Source organism: Phyllobates terribilis, unplaced genomic scaffold, assembly GCF_046119375.1.
Source record: "Phyllobates terribilis strain yellow unplaced genomic scaffold, ASM4611937v1 Scaffold_120__1_contigs__length_5212024, whole genome shotgun sequence".
NCBI classification, from domain to species: Eukaryota; Metazoa; Chordata; class Amphibia; order Anura; family Dendrobatidae; genus Phyllobates; species Phyllobates terribilis.
The window spans coordinates 2,691,275-2,704,925 of NW_027362880.1; the positions used below are offsets into that span (position 1 = coordinate 2,691,275).

Here is a 13,651-nt window from a genome sequence, read left to right on the forward strand (position 1 = left end):
CCCAGTCTCTTTCTTATGGTGGAGTCATGAACATTGACCTTAACTGAGGCACGTGAGGTCTGCAGTTATTTGGATGTTGTTGTGGGGTCTTTTGTGAGCTCTAGGATGAGTCGTCGCTGCACTCTTGGGGTAATTTTGATCGGCAGGCCACTACTGGGAACATTCACCACTGTTCCATGTTTTTTGCTATTTGTGAATAATGGCTCTCACTGTGGTTCGCTGGCATGTCAAAGCTTTAGAAATGGCTTTATAACCTTTTCCAGACTGACAGATCCCAATTACTTTGTTTCTCATTTGTTCCTGAATTTCTTTGGATCGCAGCATGATGGCTAGCTTTTGAGGATCTTTTAGTCTACTTTACTTTTTCAGGCAGGTTCTATTTAAGTGATTCCTTGATTGAGAACAGGTGTGGCAGTAATCAGGCCTCTATATGGCTAGCGAAATTGAACTCCGCTTCCCAAAGATGTGATAAACCACAGTTAATTTATGTTTTAATGGGGAGTTGGGGGGGGGGCAATCACTTTTTCACACAGGGCTCTGTAGGTTTGGATTTCTTTTTCCCTTAATAATAAAGACCTTCATTTAAAAACTGCATTTTGTGTTTACTTGTGTTACCTTTGGCTAATGTTTAAATTTAATTTGTGATCTGAAACATTTAAGTGTGAAAGAATAAGAAATCAGGAAAGGGTCGAACACTTTTTCACACCACTGTTGGTTTTATTAGTAGATGTAAAGGAATCTAAATACTGTACAATAATCTCCTCATATGTTCCCCTTATTATTCCCAGTAATTGTATTATTACACAGGATTTTTATGATATTACATCGGCTCATCATCTTCTCATTCTGATCTCTACAATATCGGATCCTCTTAGTGAATATCTTCTATATAAGAGAATTTTCCTGAATTACGCATCAAAGATGGATATGGACAGAGACAAGATGGCTGAGAAAATATTACACCTCACCCTAGAGATCCTCTTCCGACTTACTGGAGAGGTGAGAGATTCTGATGATGTCTCATTACATCATTCTTATCTAAGGGAATAACAGATGGACAGAACTGGAGAGGTGAGGACTCTGTAAATGTCTGGAGGGAGATTTATTAATGTGTCTCTCCATAATCAGGATTACACACTAGTGAAGAAGACCTCTAGCGAGCGCTGTCAGGACCCTGTGTCTGAATTATGGGGAAGACCCCTGAGTCCAATCACATGGCCTCCACCTCACCCCCTGATGCATGAGGACATCAATGACCAGAAGATCCTAGAACTCATCTACAAGATGATTGAGCTACTGACTGGAGAGGTGACACTGCTGGGAATGCTGGGACATTATACAGTAACGCTATGAAGGGATCGGGGGGATGACTGTATCATTGTATATGTCAGGTTCCTATAAGATGTCAGGATGTTGCTGTCTATTTCTCCATCGAGGAGTGGGAGTATTTAGAAGGACACAAAGATCTGTACAAGGACGTCATGATGGAGGTTCCCCAGCCCCTCACATCACCAGGTAATAGACAGGACTGAATACACACAGCCTATAATTATCTGTATGTAAAGAATAAATTCAGTCCCTGTATGTGTTTCCTCCAGATCTATCCAGTAAGAGGACAACACCAGAGAGATGTCCCCGTCCTCTTCTTCCACAGGACTGTGAACAAGAAGATCCCAATGTTCCTCAGGATCATCAGGTAGGTGGAGAGAAGGTGTCATGTGATCTCCCCTATGATGTATAGACGGCTGTGAAGGTCTTGTGTTCAGTCTTGTTTTATCCACCAGTATTATATGTTTTATACTTGTGTAATGAGAACGGTGGAGATGACAGGATTAGAGCTGCTCATAGATGTGACTTCTCCATCTGTCTGTGACTTTTATAATATTTGTTTCAGGGTGAAGATCTGACCCATATTAATACTACAGAGACATATGTGAGGGGTGATGAGCGGTGTAAAGAGCAGATTCCTACATATGACTACCCAGGTGAGTAGTAACCACTAAATGCAGAGAAGTCACAGATTCTTCTTAGGCACCGGCTGTGGCTGCTTTATCAGTGGTGTAGTCCGGCCGTATCACAATCGTGTGATCACCATTTTGCCTCTAGACCACAACATTCTCTCAAGACCAGGTCCCGTCTCCCTGAGCTAACTTAACTTTTATGATTGAAAATATTAAATGTGCAGTGAGGGCCAAGTGTGAATTTCTGTAAAATAACAGCAGTTTTACCCTTAATCCTGACTTTTCAATTTCTTTTTAAACCGACTAACTTCAAACCAGATTGTGATAAACTATACAGAAAACATTACATCTGTGCCATGATATATCTCTAAGCTGTGTGTGGCTGATGGCTGTAATATACATTTATTCACGTCTGCAGGAGATGTGTGGCCATGGCTCGAGCCCTGGTTTCATGGATTTGTTGAGGGCAATAACCCTTCATGGTTGACCAAGTGAGTGTCAAATTATTATGTTGATTGCAATCCACAGAAAACCAAACGGAAACAATGTTCTGTATTGGGAGGATTCAAAGAATCTCTGATCCCGTTTATTTTGCTTAGCATTTTATATTGTTTTGAGCATATCAATAGCCAATCACCTACAGGCTGACCAATGTTAGTACAATTATTACGGAAACACATATATGGTCACAGTAGTTCGAAGCACGATGGAATTTTACAAGGTCCATCCTGGCCTAAACTAGTTAGATAACAGGAGCGGAGTGTCTGACAAAAAAAAAATGTTATTGTGAGAAAAGTTAGTGTGGGAAAGATGAGGCGAGAGAAAAGAAGGAAAGAATGTATGTTGTGCAAGGAGTGATAATAACATGATTTTGAAACAAGCAGACAAAATGGAGTTGCTATAGCATGAATATCATTATGTCCTTTACATTTTCCCCCCTAAAAATTATGTTATTATCAACATTAGAGGTGCTATCCCAGGGTCATGCTTTGAGCCTGAGGGACATTGGTCTTCACTCAATTAGTGCCCTTGTTACCAATCGAGGCTGTCGCGGCATGTCCATCCCCCCTTGTTGGTTGATATAATCATAAAGCTCTGATCTTCAGACGTGAGTTTGGTCGGGGCGTGCGGGTGAAGGTCATCATTCCCTTGTCGTCCAGGTCCTCAATGCTGGTCACATCTGGGAGGTCCGTGTACAGTAGCACTGGATGTCGGTTAACAGCGTTCTCCTTGCTCTCTGATGACTGGCAGGTTTTCCTCATGCAAAATGGGATACAATAAAAGACTAGTTTTAGTAAGACATATATTAACAAGATGCAAGCAACAATATGCAACATTCCTTGTAATATTCCAGCAATCCACCCACCAATCCCTTTAAACCAATTAGCAGGATTTAAAAAGGAGAATGTATCAGACCACCAACTGTCTTTGATCAATTCGTTATGTTTGTTATATTCTTCCCTGAGTTTCCTAATGTCTTCCATTTTAGTCTTTAACCGTATGGTAGAGTCGGGGTCAATATAGTGACAACAGGCTGGGCCTATAACCTGACACATCCCTCCTTGAGCTGCTGTCAAATAGTCCAGCACTAAAGTATGTTGATTAGCTACTGTAATATGTTGATTCTGCACTGCAACAGTAGTATTAATTACTTCCAGCACACTCCAAATCTGGTCATCTAAGTAGTCAGTGACTTCCACTAATTTGTCCCACATTTGTGTTACAATAGGGTAGAGGAAGACAGTACTGGCTATCTTATTGGGTATACTCATTTGTACTAAATGAGGTCTTCCTGATGGGCGTGGATGGCTCTCATATCTACTTTACTATGGGGAATAAGATAAGTGGCTGGAGTAAGCCGGGCCAACGTACAAGTCCACCCTACTCTGACTGGGAGCCATTTATACGCATTATTCCCACAGACCCAATATGTGGCTGATGGCTGATCCCATAAAGCAGAGTGCTGTAATACTAATTTATGTACCAAATCGATAAAAGCGGTGTTATTTGATAACATACACCATGAAGGCATTTGTCCCAGGGGGCTACAGTATCCAATATCCGGATTGCCACATGTTGGATCACTAGGCTTATATTCAGAAGATTCATTGCAAGGGATGTTACCAGATATTTTATAACATGTGTCATTGGTACCTTTTATAAACAGATTTGCATGTACCCATGAGTGATTATGAATGTATCTTTCCAACAATGACAGTTTAAAAGCATCTGCCGTACTAGGAGTAGCATTAAAACTGATTTGTAGACCTTCAGTTGGTATGAAGCCTAAATTAGTCAAGGAAGACTTGTTTCTGGGCACCCATTTGTTTCCTTTAAGGGCAAGAAATTGTAGGTGTCTACTGGTAGCAGTAAGATTTCCTTGCCACCAGGGGAGATACAGTGGTGTTCCATAATCTACTAAACTTAGTAGCGTTATTAGCAAGGGCGTCGCTACAATTGGGCCAGTTTAGTATTTCTTCCAGAGTGACTGGGACCGCCAGAAAAGGCATACTAGTGGCTGAAACTGGTGAGTGAGTACATATCCAACAGTCACTGATCGGGTTGTTCTCTAATTGACTCAATTCTTGTACCAAAATCTGGTGGTGAGTAATGAACTTGTTATTAAAAGGGTCAGTACTCTGTTGTAGGCTATTCCAGGTATTGACTAGTCTAACCATACATATTATCATAAAACATCTCAGGATGGTTGACGTTTGCAGTGTGAAGCATGGATCCATGTTGACTTCCCTTCAAGTTTTACTGCTGTTTGGGTTGTAAGGAGCACTTGGTATGGTCCGTCATACAATGGTTCTAGTCCGTGTTTCCGAACATGCCTCTTCACATACACATAATCTCCGGGCTTGAGGGTTATGATAACCTTCTGCATCAGCTGGATCTGGAATAGAAGATGATACTAACGCATGGGTGTTAGTTAAGGCTTTGGCAAGCTGAATCACATATTGCACAACATGATCTGTTTCTTCTGATAATCGGTGTGGGGTAAATCGAGCTATAGCTGGTTGTGACCGAAATAGTATCTCATAGGGTGACAGTTTATGTTTCCCTATGGGGGTGGTGTGTATGTGATATAGTGCAATGGGAAGGAGCTCAGGCCACTGGGCCGTAGTCTCCTGCATCATTTTGATCAATTGCCTTTTCAGTGTGCCATTCAATCTCTCCACCTTGCCGCTTGACTGTGGATGGTAAGGAGTATGCAGCACCACTGTTGATCCGATCATGGTAAGTATTTCTTGATATACGCATGAGGAAAAGGCTGGTCCCTGATCACTTTCAATAACTTCTGGGACTCCATACCGGCAAACAACTTCAGAGACCAGTTTCATGGCGGTAGTCTTGGCAGTCATATTTGGAACAGCAAATGCTTCTGGCCAGCTGGAAAACATATCCACTACCACTAAGCAGTATTCATATCGTCCTGCTTTACGGAGAGTGATATGATCAACTTGCAATCATTGGAACGGATACTCTGGTTTAGCAAGGTGTTTTGTCGGTACATTCTGTAATCTGCCTGGGTTGCAGGTTTGGCATATTGTGCAAACTTTGTTTTGTGCGCTCAACATGGTGGAAATTCATGGGGCCCAATAGAGTTTCTGTACCAGTAGCAAAGCTTGATTCTTCCCTCGATGCACCGGTCCATGGGCCAAGGCTGCAAAGGCCTGATATAGGAGTAGAGGCAAACAATACAGTTGTCCCTTTTTCCATAGCCCATCTATCAATTTAGCTCCCGCCTCCTTCCGTGACTCGTTCTTCTTTAGAGACTTTTTGCTATGTGCAGCGTAGCTTTGTGATTGGAGGGACCAGTTGATGAATTTCTGCAAGTTAATCCTGGGTTGGCACGGAATTTAGCTGTTTGGTCTGCTGCCACGTAACAGCCATGGACATGGATGTCGGAAGAAGAGCTGCTCGCTTAGCATGGAGATCAGCAAGTGCATTACCTCTTGCTTCAGGGGCATCTGGTTGGGTATGAGCTTTTACCTTTACGACAGCCAACTGTCTTGGTAGTTGTACCGCTTCCATCAATTGTCTGACGCTTTCAGCATTTTTCACAGGAGAACCTGCAGTCGTGACAAAGCCTCTCCTTGCCCAGATCTCCCCAAAGTCATGTGCAATCCCAAAGGCGTATCTCGAGTCAGTAAATATATTCACATGTTTTCCTTCGGCCTGTTAACAAGCAGCAATCCGAGCTTTGAGCTCTGCTTCATGTGCTGACATACTGGGAGGTAAGGCTGCAGCCTCTACCAATGTATCTTCAGTTGTGACAGCATATCCAGTATGAAACCTGCCAGAGGTGTCAGCATATCTGGATCCATCCGTATATAACGTAAGTTCTTGGTCATCCAAGGGTACTTCCCCCCACTAAAACAAGTGGAGTTGACTCCGCAGTAATTTTCTTCCAGACAATCATGTGGTGGAGCCTCTTTCCCCTCTCCCTCAGGTGCTGGTAGCAGGGTGGCCGGGTTGATGGTGGTGCACTGGTGTAATTTCACATTTTCTGGCAAAATCAACGTACATTGCAGGTGTCTCTGTGTGGACAGATGTTTAGGTTGCTGTAAAGCCAAAACAGCCGCAATATCGTGTGGAGCATAAATGTGAGTCTCATGTCCAAGGATGATGTCCGTCGTTTTTTCAAGTAACTGCTGTGTGGCATGAACCGCTTGTAGACAGCTGGGGGAGGCCCTGTCTACCGGGTCCAGACGCGCTGAGTAATAAACGACCGGGCGCTGCTTTGTACAGTGTCTCTGCGTGAGAACCCTGGCTGCATGCCCTCCTGTCTCGGAGACATACAAATGGAAAGGTTGAGCATAATCCGGGTTTCCAAGGGCAGGGACTGTCATTAGCCTTGATTTTAGTTGCTCAAAGGCTTGTTGCAGCAGTTCTTGGTGGTCCTTGTTGTTTACACCAGCCAGAGTGTCTTCTTTTAATGCATCATATAGGGGTTGCATCAGACGTGAGGCTCCTGGGATCCATTGTCTGCAATATGTACATAGTCCGAGGACCCGTTGCACCTCTATGGGATCTTTTGGGAATGGTACTAGGTAGATGGCCATCTTTCTTTCTTCTGTGAGATGTCTGGCACCCTGAGTAAGGCAGTGGCCTAAGAAAACCACTTGACCGAGGCAAAACTGAAGTTTCGAGGCTGAGACTCGACAATTCAGTTTTGCTAGATGCTTGAGGAGGCTAACACTGGCCCTGATGGACACTTGCTCCGTGGGGGGACACAAAAGAAGATCATCAACGTATTGTAATAGTACTACCTCAGAGTTGTCCAGCTGCCACAGCAGCAGACAGCTAGACATGTTCTTTGCAAACTGATTAGGGCTATTCTGCGCTCCGTGCGGCATCACCGTCCAAGTCAATTGCCTTCCCTGATATGTAAATGCAAACAGAAACTGACAGTCTTTATGTAGTGGAATGCTGAAAAAGGCGTTTGCTAAATCAATTACTGTAAACCAGGCTGTGGTAGATGGTATTTGTGAGAGAAGTGTATGTGGGTTAGGCACCACAGGAGTTTCCACGACTGTCGCTGCATTTACTGCCCTCAAATCCTGCAGCAATCGATAAGCGGGCGGCAGCCCCGGTTGGGATTTTTTCCTTACGGGGAACAACGGCTTATTGAATGGGGAGACACAGGGGATTAGTGCCCCTTTCTCTAACAAGGTGTGAATTTGCTGGTGTAGACCTTGTTCTTGTGCATGTGTGAGCGGGTACTGGCGAACCTTGGGAAAGGGCGCTTCGGGCTTGAGGTACACCTGTATTGGTTCTACCGGCAATCTCCCAATGTCGTCTGGGCCTTGTGACCACAGATGAGAAGGGATTTCCTCTGTGTATGGAGCTAACCTGGGATCTTTTGGGAGATTTCCAATCGTATTTGATATGTTAATCATAACCGTGGGTAGCGCCCGTAAGATGCAGACCTACTCTATGTGTGCATCATAGTTTGGATCCTTTAAAGTAAGGATCATCTGACCATTGTCCTGGTATTGAATTCGGGATCAGAATTTAGGTTTGCTCCTAAAAGATTTACCGGGCAGGTCGGGGATATGACAAATTGTGCCATTACTTCCGGAAATGGGCCAATCGGAATAGGTTTAGTGAGAGTGTGTTTGTTAGGTCTGCCATCTACACCGATCAATATTAGATTGTCGTTAGAAAATTGGACTGGGAGACCCTGAGGCAATTCAGTGGATTTTAAAATGGAGTTGGCCGCCCCAATGTCTACCATGAACTTCACCGGATTTCCTCCTATTGGGAGAACTACAGATGAACAGAGCCCGGGGGTGGTTACGGGCATCACGATGGCAGACTCTGGTTGGCCTCCATTTCAGACTGGATGGTTTTGGGGGACATTGTCTCGTGGGACGTGCGTCCTATTTCTAGATAGGGGGGCTTGGGCGGTGCACTGGCTAGCAGGGGTGTGACAGTCCCTTTGGAAATGTCCCGTCCGGCCACACCTCCAACACTGATGACAGGAATTCACTACTGGCCTTTTCCCGGGATACATTACTCGCTGATCAGGTACCACCATGGGGTAATAGTGGGGCTGTAAGGGAGGATACTGTGTTGCGGGTACTGCGGATGCATCAACTGCCACTGCAGCGGGTTTGGATTTAGGCTTAACCGCAGAAGCGGTCCGGGCGACACTTTTCTGGAAGCTTTTTGCTACCTTTAGGGCATCTCCTGGGGTGGCTGACACAACATCTGGTCGTACAGCCAATATCACGTCCTTGATTTCAGTCCGTAACCCCTGGATAAAGGTGGATACTAACAGCTGGCAATGACTTTTAGTATGTAAGGAGAACCCAAGGTCCTTATAGACCCGTATAAGGCCTCCATAAAACTTCTCAGCCGACTCTCCCTTCTCTTGAGTGACATCTGTGAGGGTAGTGGATTGATCAGCCAACTTATCCAGAGCCTATATTTTAGGGCTTGACAGAAGTCAACCCCACTCTCATTACGTATTGGCGTCTAATGCTCTATTATATGAGACATCAGCCTCTACCATGGGATAATATCCTTCACCGGCTTTTACATGGAGCAGGTGTAAAGGATCTTGCCTTGTTGTTGACTATATCTCTCTGTTTGCAGACATGCCCCTTTAAAAAGCCATGGGGGAATGTTCGGGATCCGGGAGACGGTTACACAGAGTATCCGTCTGTACTGGGGTAAACTGGGAATATTTGGGTGGGCTGGTATTGTGGTCCGCTTCCTCCATTTCCTCCATCTTTGTGAGAGGGGGTGAAGGTGGAAGAAAATCAGCATGAGTACTCTCTGTTGGGAGATCTTGGAGGTAGGGGAACACTGGGGGAGACCAGATATCGGGTTTGATTAGTTGAGCGGCATAATCAACGAGATCCCTGTCGATGGCCAAGAGTCTTATCTCTCTCAATTTAGTTGGATGCGTGTTGATGTTGCTTTATAGCCCCGACTATTATTTTGGCCACATCTTGTTTTGGATGTCAAAAAATACCGGTGGAAATAAATGGCAGGGCTAGGGTTGAGACCACATGAAGCTGTGATGCGTATGCTATGGTGTTTTGAATTATTTCTGTAAGCAGGTGTTGTGACCTGGGTACATCCAGAGGATCATATTTTGGTACCACCGCATGTATAACATACTGACATGATAGCTGTCCCGCTCTTGTAGCCATCACTTCTCCTTCTGTTAATGGACCGTGGTCACGGATGTAATCGTTGGATGCAGTTTGTATTGTAAATCCCCCAATACAAAATATTTCTGCTAGCCCTCCCCCCATGCTGTAGATTTGCATTTGCTGCGTTTACAATGATCCCAACTTGCTGTTGCGTTATACTCCCCATGCCTATTCTCAGTATAGTAGAAAATTCTGAAGGACCATTCAGTAATACAGACGCCACCTCCTGGTACTCGTGTCCATGTTCTATTTCCCCAGTTCGGAAGAGGGTGAATAGGGTAGAGTTCGGAGGTCCCTGGGTCTCCCCGAATGGAGTGTGGACCATGGCGGGAGCAGGTGGGGGCAATGGTTTATAATACCCGCCGTCAGCGTTAAGTAATGGGAAGGTTGGTGCTACAGCACTGGGTCTGCGGGTTCCATTATTATTATGTCTCGCGCCATCCCAGATTGGTGGACCCAACACACATTACAAAGACAGCCATCTGGGTTATATGGTGGTGGCTGGCCACCAGTGGGAAGTGCAGGGTATTTAATCTCCTTAGGTATAAACTGCTCAGTTTCCGGATTCAGGGGCTGGGGTACGGCTACATTTGTGGGGGTAGGGGATGCTTCTTTAGGGGCTTCTGATTCAGTTTGTGGACACATAAGTTGGGAAGGGGAATCTTCTTCCTCCTCTACCTTTTTCCCATCAGCTTCATTTTGTAGCACAAAACAGCCAGTCTTTGTTACAGTGCTAGATAATTTTCCTTTCTTGACATAAAGATAATTGAAATAACCAGGCTTCATCTCCTCCTCTATTTGAACATATCCATCACCACAAATCTCATGTGCAACTTTCCTAAACTTTTCAGCATCTTCCAACAATCCACAGTCAACTAGTCTTCCCCTTTTCTGCCGGATTCCTTCGTCCCACAATGTAGGCTGAAGTCTCCCCTCCATGGGAAAATTTAACACCTTAAACACTTTTGGTGCATTCTTAAATGATCTTTTCCCCTCTCGACCGACCATGATAGTGATCACATCCTCTCCCTCCTGAGGGGGAGACACTTTCTTTCTGCTCCACGGAAACATTGATTAATCACTGCACTTCTGCCTTTCGACTAACAAAGATCCTTGATTTGTGCAGAGTATGAGTCCAGCCGGCCTCAACTGTTCCACTGACTCACCCCTCCCTTCGGGGAAGTTACGTACAGTACTAGGTGAAAGGAGGAGAGCTCGCGTCTGCAGCCGTCCGGACACTCGACATACTTATATCTGTGTGTGTGTCCTACCCAATCTTCTATCACCTGCCGCGACTTATACTAATAGTGTTCAGTCTCCTAAGAATCTTTGTCAGAAGTTAAGGAAGATTCATACAATATTCACTTGTCAATCCGAGGTGGTTCTGCTTTAAAAGTTATCAATATCAGACCCCTAATGGGACTACACCCCTATAGTCTCACCTTTGACTATATCCAACCAAGACATCCGGAGATACTGCAAACAACCATGCACCACGTGGAAACCACACCAAATGGTCAGTATCACTAGTAAAGAACTCGTGCACTTATCGTGGCTTTTGTGGGGGATGATCAGTCCCAATTCCAGTGGGGGAGGCCGAAAGCAAGTCTCTCTTTGTGGATGTCCAGAGGTGGTGGGGCCTCCCTGGTTAGGGATCCGAGTTACGGCACCAAGCTGTTGAGGTAGGGCAGCAATGACCCTTCACATTTGACCAAGTGAGTGTCAAATTATTATGTTACAAGGTTGATGTAAAGGACATATCGATATTCATGCTATAGTTACTTCATTTTGTGCTTGCTTCTAAAATCATGTTATTATTACACCTTGCATAGCATACATTCTTTCATTCTTTTCTCCAGCTTCACATGCAATTTTCTCACAAGAACCTTTTCTCTCAAGAACATTCTATGAAACACCCTGCTCCTGTTATCTAACTAGTCTGAGCCGGGATGTATAACCTTGTAACTTTCCATCATGTGCCGAACTAACAATAATATGACCATATGTGTGTTTCCGTAATAATCGTACTAACATTGGTTTAAGCCTGTAGTATGGCTGTAGGTGATTGGCTATTGATATACTCAAAACAATATATAATGCTAAGTAAAATAAACGGGATTAGAGATTCTCCGAACAGGAAACAAATACACAAGCCGGGAGCTGAGAACAGAGGACTGAACCAGAGGAGGAGAAGAAGGCTGTATCTGGCAGCTTCCGGCAATATGCTTCCAGCTTTAGTAGGGTGCAGTGCTTCCAGTTGGCTGAAGCAGGAAGCCGATTACTCCAGCTGGACAGCACACACACCCATACTGCCAGACTGGATAGTACTAATGGTCCCAGGCACCCTAATCTTAGTGGCTGGACAGAGCCTGCGCCGCCCAGAGTTTATGGTTCTGATGTCTCCTCCATCACCAGCGCCGCCTGCAGGATGAATAAGGCGGCTTCTGGTTAGAGAAGCAGACGTCGCAGGAGCAGATCCCAGAGGAGATGGGACCCACCATTTGCAGAAGCCCTAATGTGACCAAATTGCAGAAAACCAGAGCAATAGAAATCCCCATAAAGTGACTCCATTTTGGAAATTATAACCCTCAGTGAAATAATCTATAGGAGTAGTGACTATTTTGACTCCACAGGCACTTTCCAGAAATTAGCACGCAGTGGATGTTGGAGAGTGAAAATTACAAATATATAATTTCATTACCCAACACATAGTGCCCAGATTGTGCTCCAGGAGACACACACCATCAATTAAGTGGGTTCTTCTCACTATAGTAATGTCAAATATGTAACATACCTGGCGGCGTCCTTGCATAGTGGTTCATCTCCCACTGTGCAAGAGCGCGTACCTGATTTCCAGTCCAGACTTTGGCATCTTTCCATGTTGTCTGCTCTGCTCTGCTCTGTCTGCTTAGGGCGACGCCTGCTGAACTTCCTGTTACTTGTAGCTGCTGCAGACACACCCCTAATGCGTCCTCAGCCTATTGCTGTCTGTCACCTGGTATTTAACCCAGCTCCTCCCTGGAATCCTCGCCTGAGTATTGTGTTCTGTCAATTGGCTTCTAATCACTGATGTGCCAGGTCCTGTCTGTTTCCTGCCTTGCGGTATCAGTTCCCGTGTCTGAACTGTGTCCTGTCTGAACTATCTCCTAGCCTGTTATTTCCGCTATCTAGGGGCCGCATACCTAGACCCGTTCCTGTATCTTGCCTGTTCCTGTCTGAACACGCTCCTAGCCTGTTCTTTCCGCCTTCTAGGGGCCGCATACCTAGACCCGCTCCTGTATCTTGCTGTTGTGTCTGTTCTTGTCTGAATACTCTCCTAGCCTGTTTCCTATTTTTCTCTATGTCTGTACCTTCCCTTTTTCTGCAGAGTCTGAACTCGTACCTAACTCCTGCTCGTTGTCACTGTACTTCCGTTTGTGAGTTTGTGGTCCACTCGCTACTTCACTGCAAGTACCCTGTGGGTATCTGGTTCTGCCATTCCCTTCCTGTCTGTTCCATGTGAACAGAGCCCTGTCCCCCCTGCTCTGCCTTGCTCACCGTTCCGGTGGTTCTTGCCTGCTCTGCCTTGCTCACCGCTCCGGTGGTTCTAGCCTGCTCTGCCTTGCTCACTGCTCCGGTGGTTCTAGCCTGCTCTGCCTTGCTCACCGCTCCGGCGGTTCTAGCCTGCTCTGCCTTGCTCACCGCTCCGGCGGTTCTAGCCTGCTCTGCCTTGCTCACCGCTCCGGCGGTTCTAACCTGCTCTGCCTTGCTCACCGCTCCGGCGGTTCTAGCCTGCTCTGCCTTGCTCACCGCTCCGGTGGTTCTAGCCTGCTCTGCCTTTGCTCACCGCTCCGGTGGTTCTAGCTTGCTCTGCCTTTGCTCACCGTTCTGGTGGTTCTAGCCTGCTCTGCCTTTGCTCACTGCTCCGGCAGTTCTAGCCTGCTCTGACCCTTTGCTCACCGCTCCGGCAGTCTCGCTCTGCTCTGACCCTTTGCTCACTGCTCCGGCAGTCTTGCTCTGCTCTGACCCTTTGCTCAC

The 13,651-nt window shown here is 45.6% G+C and overlaps 2 protein-coding genes across 3 annotated transcripts in view; both read left to right on the top strand.

Moving 5' to 3' along the window:
* The window catches only part of LOC141201631 (uncharacterized), a 375,891-nt gene that overhangs the window by 149,597 nt on the left and 212,643 nt on the right, over positions 1-13,651 (top strand). The window lies entirely within an intron of this gene.
* The window catches only part of LOC141201621 (uncharacterized), a 32,605-nt gene that overhangs the window by 13,496 nt on the left and 5,458 nt on the right, over positions 1-13,651 (top strand). For both annotated transcript variants that reach the window (XM_073663627.1, XM_073663626.1), the window contains 5 exons: positions 876-999; positions 1,129-1,308; positions 1,392-1,515; positions 1,599-1,696; positions 1,895-1,985. In XM_073663627.1, coding sequence (XP_073519728.1) covers positions 922-999; positions 1,129-1,308; positions 1,392-1,515; positions 1,599-1,696; positions 1,895-1,985 — 571 coding nt within the window. In that variant the 5' untranslated portion in view covers positions 876-921. The remainder of the gene's footprint in view (positions 1-875; positions 1,000-1,128; positions 1,309-1,391; positions 1,516-1,598; positions 1,697-1,894; positions 1,986-13,651) is intronic.